This window comes from Lissotriton helveticus, chromosome 8, assembly GCF_964261635.1.
Source record: "Lissotriton helveticus chromosome 8, aLisHel1.1, whole genome shotgun sequence".
NCBI classification, from domain to species: domain Eukaryota; kingdom Metazoa; phylum Chordata; class Amphibia; order Caudata; family Salamandridae; genus Lissotriton; species Lissotriton helveticus.
The window spans coordinates 848,586,242-848,610,502 of record NC_136069.1 but is presented as its reverse complement, the minus strand read 5'-3'; the positions used below and the strand labels follow the sequence as shown (position 1 = coordinate 848,610,502).

At 47.8% G+C, this 24,261-nt stretch overlaps 1 protein-coding gene across 2 annotated transcripts in view; it reads right to left on the bottom strand.

Annotated features, from left to right (window-relative positions):
* Positions 1-6,370: 6,370 nt before the first annotated feature.
* LOC144772957 (pyruvate dehydrogenase E1 component subunit alpha, mitochondrial) overlaps positions 6,371-24,261 on the bottom strand; it is a 221,110-nt gene continuing 203,219 nt past the window's right edge. For both annotated transcript variants that reach the window (XM_078657661.1, XM_078657660.1), the window contains one exon: positions 6,371-6,962. In XM_078657661.1, the coding sequence (XP_078513787.1) occupies positions 6,798-6,962 (165 nt within the window). In that variant the 3' untranslated portion in view covers positions 6,371-6,797. The remainder of the gene's footprint in view (positions 6,963-24,261) is intronic.

The following is a 24,261-nucleotide window of genomic DNA, read 5'->3' as shown; positions in this document are numbered from 1 at the left end:
TGGAAGATATTAATGGTATTAGTAGGTATAGTGAGTGTCCTGTTCACATGTTGCTTATGCATACATTGTGGGCCTGCCTGTTGTTCCTATTGTGCCAGGCAAGTGTCCTCTGCCCTGGTACCGCCCCCTCGAAGAAGGAAAAATCTCAGATGGTGCAACAGGAAATTCGAGATTTGATGCAGATAGATGAGGGTATCTTTGAAGATTAATTTAGCTACATCACGCTAAAAGGGCGGTTCTGTGGTACAGAATTCAGTTTTCTGTCATTACTAATATGACATTGTTAGCCTGATGTAGCTGCATAACCGTATATTCATAGTTATGTACCATTTAGTGTTATTAACGGAGAGTAGCTTTTGTTCCTTCCTGTAGGTTAAGTTACATGTTAGTTAGAGAAACCACACTAACGCCATTTTGCATTTGTCGACTCTGGCCTGGGTAGTGATCACGTGTTGTTTTTCATGTTACCGAGCGAGTCCCAATTAGTTGAGTTACAGGACAGATGAATTCACAATGTTTTTCTCTGCTCTAAGGCCCAAGGCCACATCTGGCTTCAGAGGTGATAAGCAAATTCTTGCCGGCACCAGGCTGTTACTCCCATGTACCGAGACAAAAGGGAGTTACCCTTTCTGACCTTCCCAATAATATCAGAAACAGACTTCTGTGCAGGCTTTGTGTGCCATATATGGCTCTTCCTTAAGATCCTGTACCTATTGGTAGGTTGCCAAATATGGTTATTTCATGTAATGTAACTAAAGGTATAAATGACTTGCCTCATGTGTAAATCGTCAGTCTTCTCGGCGCACTGATTTTGGTGTGGACGGGGAGGCTCCTCTCCGCAGAGTCTTTTGTTAATAAACGATTGCTATTTCTTCACTGCCAACTGACTGGTTATTTGGTAATGTTATTGGGCTATTGGTAAGTGTGGCCTTTCTCGATATTTTCCAGTACTACACCTTATCTGGGAGTGGCACAAACATCAATGGAATACTGTCGCTCTTCCTCGCCTCAGAAGTGATGATTAAGTCCGCTGACACCGTTCCCTTAATGTAAGCAGGGTCTTGGTGTCACCACTTTGAATGTAGTAGGCTTTTTGAATGCCTTCCTTCCCTGATCCAGAAAACTGGGTAGTATTGGAATGAACTGGTTCCTTGTTTGTGATGGGATTAAAGTCTCTAGGAGGAAGCAGGATTGTGTCTTATCTTCCAGCTGAATTCCTTACATGTCTGCAGCTATTTAAATAATTTGACTGTACATTGCAATGTCAACCTAAGGCCTTTACGGATAAGTCAATTCATTCTTCAGGGGAATCCATCTCAAGTTCATGCGATTGGGTCACTGCATATTCTGAGTCGGCTGAACCCTGAAACACTCCCAAAGTCTCCTCCTCTTTCTGAGGGTTTGGTGTCATGGGAGGGTTCATTTGCTCGATCTCCTTCTCACCCTGTTCTTTCAGCATCAAAGCCTTTTGGTGAGTTTGAAATTCTTTAAGGGAAGTCTTGAGATCCTTCTATTTCTGGATTAACCGGGCCATCTCTGCATCGAGACACCACTTCTTCCTTTCCATCTTCGCTGAGTGATCCCGGGGGCAATGTGAGTTTTCTTTTCAATGTCTTTTTTTCTTAATTTTTATTAGAAGAATGACAAAAGAACATATTCAGAAATAGAAAAAAGAAAAATCAACATACATTAAATCTTTGTCATTCCCCATCTTTTTCACAAGTTTTCCACCACCCCCACCCTTCCCTCCCCCGCGCTGCAGGAGTGTTGCAGAACAGGATACATAAATTAGACAAAAAACCACTTTGCGGAACCAGCCGACTATACATATCAAGCTTATAAGGGAGAGGAACCAAAAAGCCATAAAGAAAACAGGAGAACCAGCACAAGAAAGAAAACCCTAGACCCATTGGGTCTCGAAAGTTGACATTCTACCCCCATCCTTAACTCCTAGAGTTCAACCAGTTTGAGAGGGGCTCCCAGATCCGCTCCCCCTCCCTCTGAGCCCTCGGGCCTCTCCTTTTAAAGACCAACAATTCCCATTTCCCGATGTTTATAAATTTACTAACCCATTCGTGAAATCTCGGGGGGGGGGGGGCAGGATCCAACCAAACCGTTGCAATGCTCAATCTCAGTGTGGCCATCGCAATAAATATTAACTTTCTTTCTGATACATTCATATCCATATCCGCTATTCCTAACATTACCAGCAGTGGTGAAAGTTTGATCAAGTAACCAAACATCTGTTCCAGCCGTTGCTCGACCGCAACCAGCAATGAGGTCAGACTGGAGCATGAGGCGAACATGTGAACACTATCAACAGCAAATTCCCCACATCTAGGGCAATTAACTCCATCCCCCCCACCCCATTGATGAATACGATGTGGGGTAACATACAGATTTAACCAGGTCTTGAAACATTGAACCTGAAGGTTTGCAGATATGGTTGCTGTTTGACTGAAGCCTAATGACTCTTCGCATATTTCTTGTCCTGCCTGTACGACGTTCAGCCAACGACCAAAGTGTTTATCCAGATCGTCACATCTGGTTTCATTTACCATTTTATACAACGTGGAGATAGTTGATTGACCACCCTTGATCGCATCAACCAGTTGAATATGGACCCAGCTAACCCTTTTACGACTCAAAAAATCACACATCTGCAAAAATTTAAAGAAATACCGGCTGTTTATACCGAATTTCTGTCTAATACATTCAAAAGACATAACCCCTGTTTCCAAAGCAATGTCCCCTATTGCCAAAACTCCTTGCGTATTCCATTCTCTAAAATAACCATCCCTGAAAATTTCTGGCAAAAGAAAAATTGCCAGTGACAGGAGTATATATATGTAATCTTCCGATTTTAAATAATTTTCTCACGGGTGTCCACACCTTAAAGGCTGCCAGCAAGGTCTTAAACCTTACCCGTTTAAAATAAGCTAAATCAATATGTCTGAAAAGCAGTCCCTTAGCTTCTTCCCCGTAAATCAAACGATAAATAGAGATGTCAGCACCGATTGGTTCCTCGCCATCTAATAATAAACCTATATGCCTCAACGTAGATGCCCAGTAATAGCATTGAAAATTCGGTAGCGCCCAGCCTCCCCTTTCCCTAGGTAGCGTCATATTTCATAGCCCGTCTGGGTCTTTTTCCGGCCCATACAAACCAAGAAATAATTCGCTCAATTTTCTTAAACCATATCAAATCAACTAGCAAAGGAATAGCTCTGAAAAAATACAAAATCTTTGGTAAAAAAATCATTTTCACCACATTGCATCTCCCCATCAGAGTTAAATGCAAATTATTAATCCTACGCGCCTCAGAGTCAATTTTACTTAATAAAGGAACAAGATTGATCTCTACGATCTCCTCAGGTTTGGCACTCAGCTCGATCCCCAAGTATTTTGCCTTGCCACCCACACGTGAGTCTATCAAGCTGATTTTCTCGTTGCAAATTATTTGTGTTTTGGAGTCATTAAGATGGTATCCTGAGATCTTACCAAACTTTGATGTCAAACTCTGGATTTCTGCCAAAGCAATCTGTGGGGAATCAGTCAATATGGCAAGGTCATCCGCGTACCCAAAGATTTTAGTATCTCCTCCTTTGGCTCTAACCGGTTGTATCAAAATATTAGAAAGGAATTTTTTAATTTAAGGATCAATATAAATGGCAAATAATAAGGGGGAACATGGGCAACCCTGGCGAGTGCCTCTTAGAATGGTGATTATACCGGTCTGTCTTCCCATGACCGAAATTTGAGCCGTGGGCTGTTGGTACATGCTCCGAATAGCGCAGATAAACCCATCACCTAGACCATAATGCCGTAAAACGGCCCATAAAAAAGGCCAGGAGACCCTGTCAAAAGCTTTCTCCGCATCCAGCAGAATTAAAGCCATAGGGTCTCCTGAAACCTTGGTGAAATCAAAAAGGGCAATAGTGCGGCGTATATGGTCTATCGTTTCTCTTCCGAGGTCGAACCCGTGTTGTTGTGGGGATACTAGCTTCTTGATCATCCCGGAGAGCCGATTAGCGAGGATCTTAGCATAAATTTTGACATCACTATTTATGAGCGTAATGGGCCGATAGGATCCTGTCTCAATTGGATTCTTGCCTTTTTTTTAAAAAGGCAACAATTCTGGCTCTTCGCCATGATTCCGGGGGTGCCTCCCCCCTTTGGACCCTACGAAACAACTCCAGCATAACAGGAGTAAGTTGTTGCCGAAAAATTTTGTACAATTCGCCCGGTATAAAATCCGGGCCTACCGCTTTGCCCGCCAGAAGAGAGTCTATTGCTTGCCAGAGCTCGTCTATTCTAATTTCGGCATCTCTCTAGGAGGAAGCAGGATTGTGTCTTCTCTACCAGCTGAATTCCTTACTTGTCTGCAGCTTTTTAAATAATTTGACTGTACATTGCAATGTCAACCGAAGGCCTTTACGGATAAGTCAATTCATTCTTCAAGGGAATCCATCTCAAGTTCATGCGATCAAGTCACTGCATATTCTGAGTCAGCTGACCCCTGAAACACTCCCAAAGTCTCCTCCTCTTTCTGAGGGTTTGGTGTCATGGGAGGGTTCATTTGCTCGACCTCCTTCTCACCCTGTTCTTTCAGCATCAAAGCCTTTTGGTGAGTTTGAAATTCTTTAAGGGAAGTCTTGAGATCCTTCTATTTCTGGATTAACCGGGCCATCTCCGCATCGAGACACTACTTCTTCCTTTCCATCTTCACTGAGTGATCCTCGGGGGCAATGTGGGTTTTCTTTTCAATGTCAAGGAACCTTTTGGTTATCTATCTTTTTGACTCCTTCTGAGATCTCTCTCTTTTTGGTGCCGAAGCATCTCGACTTCTAACATCTTTTGACAAAGTACTCTTTTAGGGATACCTGCCTCTTGCGGTTTCTTTGTCGAGGGATCTGAGAGGTTCTTGGTCTCTGGCTTTAACTTCGCTCTGTGATTTTTTCAACGTTGAGGCTTCCCTTTGTGCTTTTCAGTCTGATGTTCGAGACTCTGGCAACAATTTTATTTGGGGTGTTACCTGTCATCTCTTGTCTTGGGTCTTTAGCAGTACCCTCTCGATGATTCTCAGGTTGGCGTCTGAAGCTTCTCCCTCTGCTGGTCTTCGTGGCTTAACAGACCCAGGTCTCTCAAGGATGGTGTTGGTCTCTGTCCGTGCATGGCGTTATGTGCCTGTCTCTGTTTCTCTCTTGCCTTCAGCATCTCGGACTCGAATCCCGCACAGGCCTCACAGTCTTTGCTTTGATGGTCGAGAGGCAGACAGAGATTACAGACCTGATGTTTATCTCTGCGCAAATGTATGATGGCATTTCCGGCATAATTAAAAAGGAGTCTTCGCCATCACACGGAACAGGGTGCCCCCTGTCTGGGCATTCTCTAACCGTTGAGAACACTTCCCTTCACAACAGGAATCTTCTGCTATTCGATAATCTTCCAAATGTTTCCAACTTCTTTTGAACTATTCTTTTTTCACAACTTGTAAAGCCTTCAGCAAAGAACCCAGACCCAAAAGCGGGAAAAAAAGATTCAGACAATGGAATCCGTGATTACGATCTCACAGTAAGACTACAAACCATCCAGAGCTCAGCATCAAGATTCATCCTTAACCTCCCACACAGAACTCACATAACATCATACTTAAGGGAGATACACTGGCTCTGTATACATAAACATGCTCATTTAAACTCCTCATACACACATCCAAGGCATTACACTACTTAGGCCCCACCTACCTGAACAGTTGTATCTTCTTCAATCAATCCCCCCAATATACCCCCGCTCTGCAGGACTCCTACTGGCACACATCCAATGCATATACAGAATCTGATCAAGAGAACGGCATTCTCTTAGATCTCTAATAAAGCATGGAACCACCTCCCACTCCATATCTGAGCCTTCTCTTCTTGAACACAGAAAGAAGCTGAAGACCTCTCTTTTGAATTACCGACCTAACATATAAAGGGCTAGGTTCACACGCACACACACACACACACCTGTCCAGCACCAGGATACAATCCACACGGATGATTGTGCGCTTTACAAATACACATAACATTTCTAGAATTAGCATCCAGTACTTTCCTGGATGATATCTTGAGATGTCAGAAATTTGAAAACTAAAAAAATAATCTTCAAAAGCTAGCCGATCTTTTTTAACGGAAGAAACATTTTAATATGTGAGGCAAGAAGCAATGGATAAAAGGGATTGCATTTTAAAATTATTTCCACAAACTCCACTGTATCAACTCGAATTACAGTACTATTCATTAATATATTGTTAGGGAATTTTAATACCATCGAGTAATGTCTGCCTGGCTTTCATAGTTAAAAGATTTTCTGAAATAAAGACAAGCAATTCCTTTCCCATCAAAGTTTAATGATTTTATGTATAAGTAAGTGACATGATTCGAACCAATAAAAAGCATACAATTTAGCCAACCGTGTTAATTTTGTTTCAATAAATAAATTAGCCCAAAAGGCTTTCGGAGCCTAATTATCAATTAAAATTGAGTCCTTGGCAGAACCAGAGTCCTTTTTGTACTTCTCTTAGTAAACGTTCATCAAAAACTTTGCATATTTCCCAACACGTTTAAATGAACAATGATCAAGACAATAGCAGATTTTCTAGCACCAAAATAAAGGTCTTCAGTCCTTAAACTCAATAGTAGAAATACATTTAACTTTGAAAGCAGGTCCGTAAGGAGATATTAAATGTACTGAGAATTTGTATGGTGATAGCAATATTGTAACAGACTTGAATTCAATTTGAAAAGGCATGATGTTTAGCTGACAGACTTGTACTTTATCCAAAGATTTGACCCGCGCACCTCAAAGGGTGGCTCGTTGGCATAGATATGGTTACCCAGCTCTTCAAGAGCAGGTTCTGGGTCTGTGGTTGCAAACTGTGCAGCTTCTTCAATCTCTTTTCTTACTTCAACATCAATTTCCTGCAAAACAGATGAAAATGCATATTTAGCCTTTTCAGAAATAGGCTCAACCCCAAACTCTATTACAAAGTCTTTTTGATGTTTGTAGTGTCAAATGTAAACGTCAACAATTTTAATGCTTTTTCCAGAACATAAAATGGTTATTGAAAAAGTATCAAACTTTGAGATTGTAGGTTGACAATGCGCCAAAAAAACTGGGTTTTTTTTTGTTCTTTGTTTTTTTATGAAATTACCATACAAAATTCATAAAGCAGCATGAAATTATATAATGCATAATCTGTATAATCCATATTTCATATACTTATATTCATATCCTAAATGAATGAAAAAGTGCATCACATATAAAACCTTAAACCAGCAAGACTATTAAAGACCACTAAATTTATACATGGTCTTAATAAGACTGGAAAATGGTGGATATCCAGGAAATGAACCGGTGCCAAATTCTTCACAAATTACAAGCTCCTGGTTGCATCGTAAAATCAATATACATCCCACAGATATCAACAAACTGGGACCACCACTCCTGCATGTGAGAAGGATTGCGCTCCAGTTATGCCATTGTAACACAATCATGCTACATCTACAAAGTAATATAGAACACCAAAATATAGAATAGAATAGAATAGAATAGAAGCCATTTATAAAGCGCCTGGTTACTCAGGAACAGAGTGTCCCCGCGCTGAAAACCGCAAAGAAGCTCAGAGGAATGAACACAGGAAAAACCGACAAAGGCAAGGGGGAGTGAGAAAATCAGATGCGGGGAAAGAGGAAGGTTTTTAATTTTCCTCGAAATCTCATGTCAGAGGGTTCCATCCGCATCTCAAGAGGGAGTTCATTCCAGCCCTTGGCAGCCAAGTATCTGAAAGAGGAGCCACCCATCTTGGCTCTAGTTATCTTAGGGATGTTGAACAACATCGTACCAGACGATCTAAGGTTCCTGGTAGGACGATGTATAGTGAGTAAACCTTGCAGATATCCTGGACCGGTGCCGTGGGCTATGCGGTGGGCAAAGCATAGGGCCTTGAATTTAATTCGCTCCTTGATGGGGAGCCAATGGAGTCTGGACAAGGCCAGTCTCCCTGAGGCTATTCGAGGAAGCTTAAGCACAAGGCGCGCTGCGGCATTCTGAGCGCACTGGAGTTGGTGAGTGCCCTTTTTGCTCAGCCCCAATAGCAAGGCGTTCCCATAGTCCAGATGGGGGGTGACTAGGGCATGGACAATGGTCTTTCTTGAGTCCATGGGGAGAAGGTCTAGTACCTTTCGAAGGACTCAGTATGCTGAAGCATCTTGCTGTAACTTTGTTCACGTGAGGTTTATAAGACAAGTTAGAGTCCAATGTTATGCCCAGGTTCCGCACCGAAGCCACAGGGCAGGGCAGGCTGCCCAGTTCCGCAGGCCACCACATGCGGGACCATGCAGAAGAAGATTTGCCTACCACCAACAGCTCAGTTTTGTCGCCATTAAGGCGAAGACAGTTGTTGTTCATCCAAGCTGCCACGGAGGAGAGGCAGTTGGAGAAGTTGGTGGCGTCTTCTCTGTGGTCGGGCGTAAGTTTGAACACCAATTGGGTGTCATCAGCGTAGCTGACAATGCCCACCCCATAAGTCTCTACTATGCGAGCCAGGGGTTCCATATAGATATTAAACAAGGTGGGGCTCAGACTAGAGCCTTGAGGAACCCCATGGCTTGCATTTCTGAGAGAAGACTTAAAGGGGGGGCAATGCAACTGAAAGTTTCTGTTGGCCAGGAAGGATTCCAGCCACGCAAGGGCCGACCCCTTTACTCCCATACCGGATAACCGAGACAGCAGCGTTGAGTGCAGCACGGTGTCAAAGGCTGCACTTAGATCTAATAGTACCAACGCTGCTGTCTCTCCCCCATCCACTATGCGCCTAAGACTCTCGGTGGAGAAAAGTAGGGCTGACTCAGTAGAGTATCCGGCTCTGAACCCTGATTGAGTGGGATGTAAGAGCGAATGATCTTTTAGGTAACTCATGAGCTGCTTATTCACTACTTTCTCCACAATCTTGGCACAAAAAGGGAGGAGGGATATGGGGCGAAGATTCTGGAGTTGGGAGATGTGGATGTTAGCCTTTTTTTTAAGGGGGATTACTTGGGCTGTTTTCCAGGCATCTAATACCTTACATTCCTCAAAGGACAATGATACAATAAGACTGATATAGTCAATAACTGTGGACTCCATGACTCCTCTGCAGCGAGCGGTGGGCATACATCACTCGGGGAACCAGATTGTATGCTGTTCACAATGCTGAGAAGCTCTTGTTTCTCAGGAGTGATGAAACACGTGAGACCAGGGGTCCTCGTGTTACTGTTATTGGCCGATTCGCTAGAACTGGACTCATCTTTTGTGAAGGTGGCATGGATTATGTCAATTTTATTAACAAAAAAATCAGCAATGGAGTCACATAGTTCTTTCGAATACGTGTCCTGGGCTTCTAATCTAGTAGGAATAGTGAGTTCCTTATAGATTGAGAACAGTTCTTTAGTAGGATTGTCCGCTGAGTCAATTCTATTTTTGAGATGGCATATTTTTTCCGATCTCACTAATTTATGATATTTATGGAGTTCAGTCTTATATAACATTTTATCCTCGAGGTTGTAATGTTTTCTCCAGTTACGCTCTAGAGTTTTACATCTGGCTTTGGCTAGTTTTAATTTTTCAGAGAACCATGGAGCGGTTTTAGACTGCCTGGCAGGGGGCTTGGATGTCCAGGGGGCTATCTCATCCAGGGCATTAGAGAGCCACTTTTCATAGTTTTCGTAGGCTTCTTGAAGAGAGTTACTATGCAACGGAGGATTTTTTTGGAGAGCAAGTCTGAAAGCTGCTTGGTCGAACTTCTTCCAGTTTCTACGTTTATGGGAAGAGGGTTTAAGAATTATGTTATCTGTGAGTGTATTATCTACCAGAAACGGAATTATAAAATGGTCGGACCAAATTATTTTTACCGAAGGGAAGGTAGTGATGCCTTCCCAGTTGGCAAAGATGGGGTCCAAGAGATGGCCATGTTGGTGTGATGGGGCAGTAGATTGAAGATTCAGTCCCAATGACGCCAATGCCGTGGCCACCTCCTGTGCCTCTTTGCACTCCCTATCCTCAAAATGGAGGTTTAAGTCACCTAAAATTATAAACTTTTTGTAACGGAGAGCTGGTTGCGTGATATAATCAAGAAGATAACTTTCGAATTGTCCAGCTACTCCAGGAGGACGATATATCAACAGGCCGATAATGATATTTCTCGGTCCAAGTTTGATGGTAAATAAGCCGCTTTCACTATATAGTATATTGGCTTTTATTAGAGTGCATTCTAGCTCCGTTTTATGAATGTGGGCAATCCCACCGCCTCTTTGTTTGTGTCTGTCTAGACGCAGTAGACTGTAGCCAGGGGGGGTAGCTTCCAACGCTTCTGGGGCAGACTCCTCATCCAACCACGTCTCAGTTAGAAATAGCACTTCGGGCTTACTACTAGTAATTAGATCGTATATTTCCAATTTGTGTTTTTTCATCGACCTACAGTTGAGTAATAGCATGTTGGGCTTCGCTGGGGGGAGTCCCTCGCTTTTAGGTGATGAAATAGTGTGGTTACAAAAGTCGCATTTGATAGGGAGACTATCGGCTGGATAGTTATGATCACAGCCAAAGGCCATTTTGGACCGTATATACTCTAGTAAATCCAACTATAATACATTTGGAAAAGGGAAGAACAACAATAATAATAAAGGGATTTATAAAGCGCATGGTTACGCCATTCTGGCGTGTCCCCGCGCTGGGGTGAGAGAGAGTGTCCGCGGCCCAAACCACCTTCCAATGCGCTCACCTGACTAACCTGAGAACAAATGAGTTTTAAGCGCCTTCCTAAACTTTGATTCAGACGTCTCCATCCAGAGATTAAGAGGGAGTTTGTTCCAGCTCGGAGCTGCCAGGAGCCGAAGGATCTGCCTCCCATTCTGGCCTTCTTCACCATCGGCAGTATCAGCAAGCCAGTCCCACTAGATCCGAGGGACCTTCCGGGCACATAGCTGGTGACAAGATCTCTCAGATAGGAAGGACCCGTGTCCTGGGTGATGCGATGGCATGTGCACAATGCCTTCAACATCACTCTTTCTCTTACCGGTAGCCAGTGCAAGGTATCCAAGGTTTGGAGGCAGCCCTCCTAAGCTGCGCAAGTACCAGCCGTGGGGCGGCATTCTGCACAACCTGCAATCTTCCAAGGCATTTAGCAGTGGTGCCAAGATAGAGTATGTTGCCATAGTCTAGGCGAGATGTGATAAGGGCATGCACCAACATCTTCCTAGCCTCTATAGGAAGGAGATCCAGCGGTTTCCGCAAGTTTTTGAGGACTCCAAAACATTTCCCCACTACACGTCTGGTGTGTACTTCATAGGAAAGAGTGGAGTCCAACATTACCCCAAGGTTTTTCACCTGGGCGCATGGTGTAGGAGTGGGGCCCAGACTCGGAGGCCACCAAGCTGACGACCAGCAAGACGAATTACCCCCTACCACAAGCACCTCTGCCTTGTTGCCATTGAGTTTCAGGCAGTTCTTAGCCATCCAGGAGGCAAGCTCCTGCATGCATGCCCTGAAATTAGAGGCTGCCACGTCCAGTGCCTGAGATAGGGAGATCACCAGCTGGGTAACGTAGGCATATGAGACGTATAAGTATTGACAAGAAAGCTGTCCTACTCCCCTTTTGGAGGGAGACACTCTTTGTGATTTTTTTTAAAGAGAGATACGGCTCCCAGATTATGTGGCTCTTATCAACACATATCACCTATCAACTTTGATTCTAAAATATGTTCTAAAATTTTGATTTATAGATTGGCTTCAGTGATAAGGAATAGGTAAACAATGCATCTCGGGTTATTCCTGCTCATTTGTTATATTGTTTTTTTGCATTTGTTCATGAATTAAATATAATATTACATCATTTGTTTATTGTTTTGTAGTACAAATCATCGAAATTGCGAGGGCTGGGTTCCCCAGCTTCCAGTAATGACTCCATGGGGGTCCCTGGATTCCAATAATTATTCAAGGAGCGTCTCTGGATTCCAGTAAAGATTAGGCGGGGGTCCACAGAAGTCAAAGGGTTAAGAATCACTTGTTTACAGTATTTGGTTGATGGATGGGTGGTTAGACTCATTGAGCTGGTGAGCATGGAGGGGGATACATAAAAGTATTACCCTTGGGCACAAAATAATGAATATTTCCAGGCTTAAGTACCAGTTTAAAATCAAGTTATTTGCTCTATCCCAAAAGGCTATAGGCCTGGGTTTCATGGGCAAATTCCTAACACTTATGCTGTGTATACATGGAGGCTGACAGAGGTCATCGACTTCAAAATCCAGTCAGTTGCTTGGTCTCGTTCAGATCGCACACGGTGCCAGGGAGATAAAAAAAAGCCATTGTTCTCCCACTCCAGAAGAAGCCGAACATCAGCCCAGACAAACTGGAACATTTGCATCTATTTCGCTTCTGCTATACCTGGCTAAGGTGGCAGAGAAGGTAGTAAACCAACAGCTTATGACTCATGTTGAGGAACCTAGCCTCCTGCACCCGTCTCAATTGGGCTTCCGGGCGTCACATTCTACTGAGTCCGCACTACTCCTTGCCACGGAAGTCATCAGACAGGGGGAAGATGCTGGGCACACTATGGCCCTGATTATGCTGGACCTCAGTGCTGCCTAAGAGACGTTTTAGAAACTCTTTGGCAATCCTGGCCGACCATAGAGAAGGTCCAGACGCAGTGCATCTATAGCGAGAGACTGCCGCCAAATGATCCTTTATGGATGAATGAGACAGTGCTTTTTTGGCCAAAGACGGGAAATATGGAAGAACTTGATGAGGTTGAGGCAAGAAAGGGTTGAAACCCTTCTGCTAACACCATATACAGAATCGTTTCCATTTTAAACAGTATGTCTTGTTAGTAGAAGGAGCTATAGCCTGAGAGAGAACTTCCTTAACCTCCTCTGAGAGATCTAGCCCAAGAAACTCTCGCTGCTCAGGAGCCATGCTGACAGGTGTAAGGAGCGAGGATCCGGATGCCAGACCTGGCCCTGGGACCTTGTGAGAAGGTCCGGGACCATCCGTAGGAGTCGTGGAGGTTCCAGGGAGAGGAGGAGAAGTTCTGTGAACCAGAACTGCCTCAGCCACTTTGGAGCTATCAGGACCATCTTGCACAGCTCCGTTTTTATCTTCCTGAGAATTCTTGGTATCAACGGAATGGGGGGAAAAGCATATACAAATGCGCCTGACCAGGCTATCGAAAGCGCATTCCCCAGCGATCCGCAATGGTGTCGCCTGCTGGCATAGAACCAGCATTTCTTGTTCTCAGGGGTGGCAAAGAGATCTACTGAGGGTTTTCCCCACCAGTGGAAAATTTCCTCCAAGACAGTCTGGTTCAGTTCCCATTCGTGGCTGACTGATGACAGTCTGCTGAGCATGTCTGACTTCTTGTATAGTACTCCAGGAAGATGTACTGCCTTCAGGGATATTCCGTGCAGGATAGCCCACTCCCAAATCCTCTGGGTTTCCTGTGACAACCGAAGTGATATGGTACCCCCTTCTTTGTTTATATAGTGCATAGCTGTGGTATTGTCAGAGCGGATGAGAACCGCCAACCCCTGCAGCCGTGGAAGAAAGGCCTGTAGTGACAGACAAATTGCCCTGAGTTCCAAGAGACTGATATGGAGAAGACGATGCTGTGGCAACTAATGTCTGCTTACAAGCAAGTCCTGTAGCACCGCGCCCCAGCCTTCCAGTGAGGCATCTGTAGTCACTACCTGAGGAGCTGGATTGTTTCCGAAGGATAGACTTAGGGATATATATTTCTTCTTTCGTCCACCACAAAGTGGCCCTTCTCATAGCTGATCACCACACTGTCTTTGAAGGATCCGTCTACTTGTCGCCATTGCAGGTCGAGCTGCTCCTGAAGTGAACGCATCAGCAACCCGCAGTGAGGTATCAAAGGAATGCAAGAGGGAATTGTTCCGAGCAGGGATTTATAGCGGCGAACTTAAAGATACCTTCTTCTTTGCAACAGCTGAGCCAAGGACATCAGTTTCTCTTGCCTTTCGAAGGATGGAGAAGCCTTGTTGAGAGATGTGTCCAGGATGGCTCCTAGGAAGCGTGCTTTCGTTGACGGACAGAGAGATGACTTTTCCCTGTTGAGAGTCAGGCCCACATTGCTGAACAGACTCGTACATGCGTCGACTGTATCCTCCGTTGCACGTCTGGACGGGGCCTTCAGCAACCAATCGTCCAGGTAGGGGAACATCGGGAAATGCTGCTTCCTGAGGAAGGCCGCCACCGGCGCCAGCACCTTGGTAAAGATTCTCGGAGCAGACCGAATTCCAAACGGAAGAACTTTGACTTGAAAGTGACTCTTGGCTACTGTAAACCGTAGAAACCTCCTGTGGGCTGGATGAATGGGTATGTGAAAATAGGCATCCATCGAGATAGAGAGTGGCCATAAGATCCCCAGGATTGAGGAGACGTAAAATGTCCTGGAGAGACACCATCCGAAAAGATTGTTTTAGAAGTTAGGTGTTTAGCTCCCTGAGATCTGATATGTGGCACCACTTCTCTAGCGTCTTCTTGACCAAAACAAATCTGAAGTAGAACCCCTTTCCCTTCTGAGAAAAGGAGACTGGCTCTACTGCTCCCTTGAGGAGCATCTGATGAACTTCGAGCCGCAGAAGACGCAGATGTTTCGAAGGCATGGCAGCAGGGGGCTTGGAAGGTGGGAGACGAACAAACTCCAGCGTATGGCCATATTGAATGATGTTGAGTATCCAGCAGTCTGATGTTATCCGTTGCCAGTTGTGGAGGTATTGAGATACCCTGACCCTCACAGATGTTTTCGGGGAGGGGGGTGCAGCAGCAAAAGCCAGAATGTCGCTATTGTCGTTTAGCGGTGTCACGTCCTGGCAATTCGGTTTCCCTTTAGAGTTAGACCTAGAGAAAGAAGAGGTCTGGCCTGGTCTTTGATGGTAAGATGGACGATAAGACTGAGGTGTCGAACTATAAGTAGAAAACCGTTGTTGCTGGTATGAACTTCTATAGGTTGTAGTACTTCTTCCTCTGGCTCCACGGAAAGGGCATCATCAATATGTTTACCAAATAATGCCTCCCCATCAAACGGAAGGTCTAGGATTTTGTTCTGGGCCTCCGGCCGGAGCCATGTCGCTTTGAGCCAGCCATGGCGATTAAGAACAGCTGCGCCTGCCAGCGAGTGGAAAGCTGTAGTGGCAATGTCCATTACGCAGTCGATAATTTCACCTGATGTAACCTGTCCTTCTTGCAAGATTTTCTTTGCTTCCCCCTTGGCTTCTTGGGGCAGCTGGTCAAGATATGGTGAGAGATCACACCACATCTGGCGATCATATCTGCCAAGAATCGCCAACGCATTTGTCGCCCTAATCAAAAGACTTGCCATGGAGGAAAACCTTTCCTCAGCATTATCTAGGCGTCTGCCTTCTTTGTCAGGAGTAGTAGTAAGGGGCGCAGAAGGGTTGCGTGATTTCCTCTGAGCCGCCTGTGATATCACCAAATCCGGCTTCGGTTGACCTATTAAAGATGCTGGACTGTCGTCAGGGGCCTTGTATTTCTTATCCAGGCGCGGCAAGACTGGAATGACAGTAGCCGGATTCTTCATTACCCTTATTCCTTCCTTCCAGACACACAAGTTACTTAACTTCGGTAACGATATATCTGTAAGAAACAGTAGTTAGTGTTAGATTTCTTACCTTAGAATATCCCCATGCGTCAGACTGGATCCGGAAAGTTTTGCATAGCAGTACCCCTGCGCGTCGGTAGGGGTCGTCTGCGGCCCCGCATCCGTCGCCGGGATGACGTCGGAGGAGTACTTATACGCCGCCCTCATGTGCTGACATCAGTTCTTGTACATGCTTTCCTCGCGAGGAACACGGAGCCATGCCAGAGACCGACACTGGTGCCATAAAACTAGGGCCCTCAAAGAGAAATACCTTAACCCTAGATATTGGTCCGCAGAACGGGGAGGATGGGTGGGGCGGTAAAGAATCTAACACTAACTACTGTTTCTTACAGATATATCGTTACCGAAGATAAGTAACTTGTGCATCTGAAAGAAACAGGTTAGTGTTAGATTCCTTACCTTAGAATAGATTCCCCAGCAATACCAACCCCGCTGGTGTGTCTGCGAACCAAGATCACACCAGAAAGTCCTGGAGAACAAAACAGCCGAAAAAGCCATCTCTCCGGACTTGGCTGTCCAGGCAGTACTGTCTAACAAACGTGTGCAGCAAGGCCCATGTAACTGCCTGACAGATGTCCTGCAAGGGGACTCCCCGACCCAGGGCAATTGTAGCCGCCGTGGCCCGAGTGGAATGGGCCCTCAGCCCAACAGAGGGCTCCTTTTTAGCCAAGGAGTAACAGACCTTGATGCACAACACGACCCACCAAGAGATGGTCCGTTTTTGCACCCCCGTCCCTTCTAAGCGCCCACGTAACCAACAAAGAGCTGGTCGTCCACCCGGAACTGGCGTGTGGATCAAGGTAGAAGGAGAGCGTATGTTTTGGGTCCAGACGGTGGAGCCTCTTTTCCTCCTTGGAAGGATGGAGAGGCAGAAAGAAGGTGGGCAAGGTGATGGACTGCCCGATGTGAAAGGCTGTAACCACCTTGGGCAGGAAAGAAGGACGTGTTTTCAACACAACTATGTCCGGATGGACGGAAAGGTAAGGAGGCTTAGAAGAAAGAGCCTGGAGCTCACTCACTCTCCTGGCAGAGGTGATGGCTACCAGGAACGCAGTTTTAAGAGTAAAAAGACGAAGAGGGCAATTGTGAAGTGGCTCAAAAGGAGCGCACATCAGAAATGTAAGAACAAGGTTCAAGTCCCACTGAGGCATCACGAAAGGAACAGGAGAAAACATGTGCGTGATGCCCTTCAAGAATCTATTAACAATAGGGGACTTGAAAAGAGAAGGCTGATCAGGAAGCCTCAAGAAGGCAGAAATGGCAGAGAGGTATCCCTTAAGAGTGCCCAGACCAGAGCCCTGCTGGGCCAGAGACAGAAGGAAGATGAGACCTCTGAAAGGGGTCAGAGAGAGGATCCACAGCCTTTGCTGTGCACCATGCCACAAATTTGTTCCACCTGCAGGCGTATACTGATTTTGTGGAGGGACTCATGGCTGCCAGAACAACATCACAGACTTCAGGAGGCAAGTCAAATGGCCTCAACTACCGCCGCTCAATCTCCACGCATGGAGGTGGAGGTTGGACAGGTTCGGGTGGAGAACCGTCCCCTGCTGCTGTGACAGAAGGTCCTCTGGAAGAGGCAGACGAATCGGAGGATCGACTGACATGCTGAGTAGCTCGGGATACCAGTATCTTCGTGCCCAGTCCGGAGCCACAAGGATGACTTGGGCCCAGTCACGCCTGATCTTCTTCAGCACTCTGGGCAGAAGTGGTATAGGCGGAAAGGCGTACAACAGACCGCAGCTCCACTCGCGGCGAAAAGCGTCTCCGAGCGAGTGCCGCCTTGGAAATTCCAACTGATGACATTGCGCGTTCTCTTCGATGGCGAATAGATCTAACCAAGGCTCTCCCCACTGCCGAAAGAGGCCTTGCGCCACGTCCGAGTGCAGGCACCATTCGTGATCCATCATGCACCGGCGGCTGAGTTTGTCCGCCCTGGCGTTCAGGGAACCTGCCAGGGGTTGAACCACCAGGGTGACGCCCTGGTGTTCCAGCCATGTCCAGAGGCGCAGAGCCTCCTGACAAAGGGTCCACGACCCCAACCCGCCCTGTTTGTTGCAGTACCACATGGCGGTGGTGTTGTCCGTGAACATCTGTACTACACTTCCCCGGACAGAGGGAAGGAATGCTTTCAGTGCAAGCTGGATCGCCGCAGCTCCAGAAGGTTGATGTTGAGCCGGGACTCCGACGGAGACCAGAGGGCCTCTGATCTCCCTCTCTCCTATATGGCCCCCCCATCCCAGGAGGGACACATCTGTGACCACTACGTATTCCGGTTGGGGAAGGGAGAGAGATCTGCCGCTGACCCAATCGCGGTTCGTGAGCCACCACTGCAACTGTTTCGCAGGGCTCTCCGAGATCCGGACGTGGTCGGACAGGTTGCCCTGATGCTGTGCCCACTGAAACTTCAGGTCCCACTGCAGAGCCCACATCCGCCACCGGGCGTGATGCACCAGAAGGATGCAGGAGGCCATCAGCCCCAGGATCCGCAGTGTCAACCTGACCGAGACTCGGGATAAAGGCTGAAAGCCTGGAATCAGAGCCTGAATATCCCGAACCCTCTGTTCGGGAGGATAAACCCGAAACTGCGCAGAGTCTAGAACTGCTCCGATGAAGAGGAGCTTCTGAGAGGGACACAGGTGTGACTTCGGCACGTTGATGGAGAACCACAGCGAGTGCAGGAGTCTGGAGGTGGGAGACGACTGTTTGGGGCGAGCCTGCCTTCAACAACCAATCGTCAAGATAGGGGAAGACTGAAACCCCTAATCTGCGCAGATGAGAGACCACCGCCATCACTTTCGTGAACACCCGTGGGGCGCTGGTAAGGCCGAAGGGGCGCACGGTAAACTGAAAGTGCTCCTGGCCTACCGTGAACCGCAGGTAACGGCAGTGGGACAGCAGTGGGACAGCAGGACGGGGATGTGGAAATACGCGTCCTGCAAATCCAACGCTACCATCCAGTCTTCTGGGTCCAGGGCAGCTAGGACCTGAGCCAAAGTCAGCATTTTGAACTTCTCCTTCCGGAGGAAGCCTTTGACGTTCCTTAGATCCAAGATAGGGCGTAGGCCCCCTTTGCCCTTCTTGGGTACCAGAAAGTAGTGGGAATAGCAACCACGTCCTACTTCTGGCCCAGGAACGAGCTCGACGGCCCCTTGGCCAAGAGGGCCGTAACTTCCTCCTGCAGAAGTCGCAAGTGATCCCCCGACATGCGGTGGTACTGCGGTGGCATGGCTGGAGGGGTGCCTCGAAGGGAAGGGAGCAGCCCCTTCGGACGATTTGCAGCATCCACTTGTCCGATGTGATGGAGCGCCAGTGGAGGAGGTGATGGCGAACCCTGCCCCCCCCACTGGCGTCGAATGGGTCTGAAAACTGACTAGGGGGATTTTGAGGCAGATGCTGCGGGGGCGGGTGTGGACTGGCCTTGCCTGTGTCGCCCCCGCACCGCTACTGCGGTTACCACGTCCGCGACCGCGTTGAGGTTGGTTCTGTGGCCTGTGGCTAGCGGGAAGTGAGGGGGCGCCCCTTCCTTGGCCACGAAAGGGACGAAAGGCGGAAGTCTGCTGGCGTTGGCCGAGGCCCAAGGACTTGGCCGTAGCCCTGGAGTCCTTAAAACATTCCAGCGCGCTGTCCGCCTTGTCGCCAAAAAGGCAACGGCCATTAAAGGGCATGTCCATAAGGGATGCTTGGACATTGCCCGAAAAGTTGGCAGACCTCAGACATGCGTGGCGACGAACCGCCACCGTTGTTGCAATTGCCCTGCCTAGCGAGTCCGTGGTATCCAGTCCACACCGAATGGAATATCGTGCAGCGTCCCGTCCCTCCGTGAGGGCCTGGGTTAGCTTTGCCTTGACCTCCGCTGGGCATTGCACAGCACTTCCGCAACGGTATCCTACAAAGAGTGGAAGTAACGGCCCAAAAGGCAGGCAGTATTGACAGACCGCAACCCCAAGCTCAGTGAGGAGAACAGCTTCTTACCGAACTGGTCGTACCTTTTGGATTCCCGATCCGGTGGGGCGGTCGGGAATGCGGTCTGGGAAGTGGAGGCCTGGATCACCAGGCTCTCAGGGATTGGGTGAACGGACAGGAAACTGGGGACGCCCGGAGCCGGGTGGTGGCGTCGGGCCACGTTCCGATCCACAGGGAGGCCTGTGAAGGGCTTGGACCAGGTGCCCTACAGAACGGCAGTGAGGACCTCGTTGAATGGCAGGAGACGCTCCGAGAAGCTTGCCTGCGGTTTGAGTACCTCAGTGAGGAGGTTAGTCCTCACGGCTGCGACTGGGAGCTCAAGAGCCAAGGCCTTGGCTGCCCGAGTCAACACCACGCTGTACGCAGCCCCCTCCTCCGTAGCCACGGTAGGAGGGGAGACAAAACCAGTGTCGGGCGAAGTGTCCAGACCACTGGCCTCCCCAAGTTCGTCTGTCCAGTCCTGACTCAACTGGCACTGCAGTGCCAGAGGGTCCTCAGACCCCTCCCACTCCCCCTCCCCCTCCCCCTCCATCTCCTGAAAGTCAGGAAGAAAGGATGGAGCCGATAGTCGGTGAAAGGCTCACCTATCGGCGTCGAAGACTGCGCCGGGCGGCACCAGTCCGACGCCGGAACCGGACAGGGGTGGGGATCGAGGACGACGCCGCTTGAGGACGGCACCGGGGGCGACACCCTGGGTGACAACGCCGGCGGAGGGGTCGTAAGGTCGACCGGCGTCAACACTGATCCAGGACTGGATCCTGAGGAGTCCTGCGGCGTCGGGACCGAAGTCGCAGACGGCGCCGGGGCCAAAGCACCCAACGGCACCAGGGCTGGAGCCACCAGCACGCTTGGGCTCCCAGACGGGTCCGCGGGGCCCAAAGGCATCTCAATGGGGCCCGACGGAGGGAAGCGCAACTTCATGGATGGCCGTAAGGAAGATGCTGATCTCCTCTGGCGTCGCGTTCAGCCCAGGGACCGGCGGGTGTGGAGCTGGACTCGGCCCTTGCGGCTCCGGTGGAGTCGCGTATGTGGAGTCACCCGACCCTCCCGGCCGTGTCACGCGAGTGTCGGGGGGGAGTCAGAAGACCGATTGCGCTTCTTCGACTTCTTGTGCCTCGACTTACCTAAGGACTTTGAACCCGACGAGTGGTGTTGACTCGCCGAGCTGTGATGACTGTGGCCCCGCGACCGGTCCCTCGACCTCCTCCTGGACCGGGACCTCGAGCAGGCGCGGGGCAAACTGCCGGATCTCAAGTCGCTTATGGGACCGCTCCCGCCTAGCTTTCGACGTCAGATCCCGGCAGTCAGGGCACGACTTGTCATCATGGTCGGCCACGAGGCAATAAAGGCACCAACAGTGGGGGTCGGTAACTGACATCAGTTGGTTACAGTCGTCACAGGGCTTGAACCCGGGCATCCCTACCGGCACCAGAGTCGATAAACGACTCGAGAAGATCCAAAATAGATCGAAAAAAGTTAGTCAAAAACTGACTAAGGGGTACTGCTCTTCCTGGATCTGCGCTTGCTGCCGCGGAAAAAAAACCTGACGTCAGCGCGTGTGGGCGGCGTCTAAGTACTCAGACAACATCGTCCCGGGGACCACGACGCCGGCGAGGGACACAGAGCCGCAGACGACGCCTACCGACGCGCAGGGGTACTGCTACGCAAAATTTCCGGATCCAGTCTGACGCCTGGGGATATTCTAAGGTAAGGAATCTAACACTAACCTGTTTCTTTCAGATGTGATTGACAATAGGAATGGAACGGACCGTCTTCCTATATGGTTCATTAAAATCATAAAGAAAACACTCAGATTGAACTGAGGGCATGGGAAGTTGAAATCTGTGTGAGGCTCTCTCCATCAATTTGTGAAACCCTCCAATGTCCGCCGGGGGAGAATCAACTGCTTCTGGAGTAGGAGAAGCCGGGTCCGGTATCACATAATCGTCCCATTCCACACACTCGTCCGGCCTGCTGACATCACCCTGATCCTCATCCGAGGAATCATCCTGCACCTCTGGAACCACCGTAGGTATTAAAGGGCTGGTGACTTGCAGCTGCGATACCATCTGGGAAGGTGGCCTTGGCGAGGCCACAGAAGAAGCTGACAGAGCAGACACCTCCTGTGTCAAAGGAGGCGAAGGAGGAGGAAGCTGGGAGTTTATGTTTGTGATGTTGTCTCAATCTAATGCTATCTGTTTTTGTGGTGTTAAGCTACATTTGGTTATTACTCATCCATGTATCTGTTTTATGAGTGGAGGCAGTCATTCAGTCCATATTCCTGTAGGCTTCCCGGACTCCTTAATTCTAGGGAGATTTTGTGACATTTGTTTCTTTCATGGCGGAAAGAAATGATTACAAATGTGTAGTTCCCGCTTCTATCAATAGGTGGACTGATACCCCCTGGAACTCTACCAAGTACAACTCCAAAGCAGCTAGTGCATGCCAACAGTGCTACCCAACATACAGCAAAAATAGTAGAAAACCTAGCCTCAGAATGGAAAAAAGGTTCATTCAGGTTGAATTATCGGCACACGGTGAAGTCTAAAAGGTCATTTAACAAGAAAAGAAATCATAAGATATTAGAGGACCTCACACATGTGAACACTATTTAAGAAGGGAGTTGATTATCGAGATATATGCCAGATGCAAAATCATACAAAAATGCAAGTACTATTAACGATTGAACCAATTATGACCAATTTCTGGAGGCAGTCCAGAGATGAGCGTACAAACTGTTGTTTTAAATCCCCGTGCACAATAAGGAAAGTCTCATAAATGTAAAATGAATGGGGAGTTATAAGGATATTGAAATTCTTAAAGTAAATATCACAGCCAAGAAAAAAATCTTGTAGCAAGAAGATGACTGAAAACGAGAGGACATAATATGAAATAGAAGGGCGCTTAGATCTTGGAAAGAGGTTCACATAAATTCAGATTAAAAAAACTGGCCTGTGACCTCTGAACCGGCAGCACTGGAAAGACAGAAGACACAAATGCAAAACATTTGCAGAGTGCACGTTACAGGGGAAAAGTGACACCCTGTATGGAAAAGAAGGAAGTATCTAATTTTCTATTTCTTTCATTTTGGTATAATCGCGGCACCCACGCTTTACTTGTAACATTTTAAAAGTAAAGTGCGGGTGCTGCGATTATAACAAAATGAAATAAATAAATGCTCTTTCATTTTGGTATAATCGCGGACCCGGCGTCTCATCTCCCTGTGCCTCCAGACAGAGGCTTCTCTCCAGGAAACACGCGAGACCTCTGAAATCCAACAAGGCATGCTTTTAGCCTGTAAAAATGTGTATTGCTACTTTTCAGCAAGACACATTCCGAACCCTGGTACCTCAGAAAACTGTTTAAACATACGACTAACGAACAAGTTACTTACCTTCGGTAACGCTTTTTCTGGTAGATACTATATCTGCCTGTGGATTCCTCACCTTGTGAATATCCCCCTTGCGTCAGCAACATTCGGAAATTCTTTTGTAGCTTCGCGCCGACGTGGATCCGGACGTCACAGAGGCACGGCATCGCGCGCGACTCCGCTGACGTCACCGACGCCTAAAATAGGCCCACGCCGGCGTGATGACATCAGTTCCGCCCTTTTTTCCGTGCCCTCGAGGCACACGGACGGACCGATGACAGTAGACATATACACAGTATACGCAGTATAGAAATCAAGGTAACACACACAGTGTGAAGCAAATGCAATAAAACATTTGAAATAGACAAACCCTTGACCATAAAATAATACATCATATAAACAACTAGCATAGAAGAGTGGACAACGGGGAGGCGGGTGGGTCAGTGAGGAATCCACAGGCAGATATAGTATCTACCAGAAAAAGCGTTACCGAAGGTAAGTAACTTGTTCTTCTGATAGATACATCTGCCGTGTGGATTCCTCACCTTGTGAATAGAGTCCCACAGCAGTCCCCACTCCCGGAGGAGGGTGTCCACTCTTCTAAACCAGGAAATCCTGAAGGACAGAGCGCGCAAAGTGACCCTCCCTCCTCACTTCGGAATCCAAGCATTAATGCTTCGCGAAAGTGTGGAGGGAAGACCAAGTTGCCGCTCTACAAATATCCTCAACAGGCACACCTCTAGCCAATGCTGAGGTCGAAGACTTAGCTCTAGTTGAATGAGCCCTTATACCCTCTGGCGGGTCCTTACCGGCCAAAGAGTAGCAGATCTTAATGCAGAGGACGATCCATCTCGACAAAGTCCTCTTATGGACCGCTCTTCCTTTCTTGCAGCCAGCAAAGCCAACGAAGAGCTGGTCGTCCACTCGACAGTCTTTAGTCCTGTCCAAGTAAAAAGACACCGCCCTCTTGGGGTCAAGACGGTGTAATCTCTCCTCCTCCTTGGAAGGGTGAGGGGGAGGATAGAAGGTAGGAAGGGTAATGGATTGACCAAGGTGGAAAGGAGTCACCACCTTTGGCAGAAAAGCAGCCCTGGTCCTAAGAACCATTCGTTCAGCATGAATGGTCAGGAATGGGGGCTTGGAACTAAGAGCTTGAAGCTCACTTACCCTCCTTGCCGAGGTGATTGCAACGAGAAAAACCGTTTTG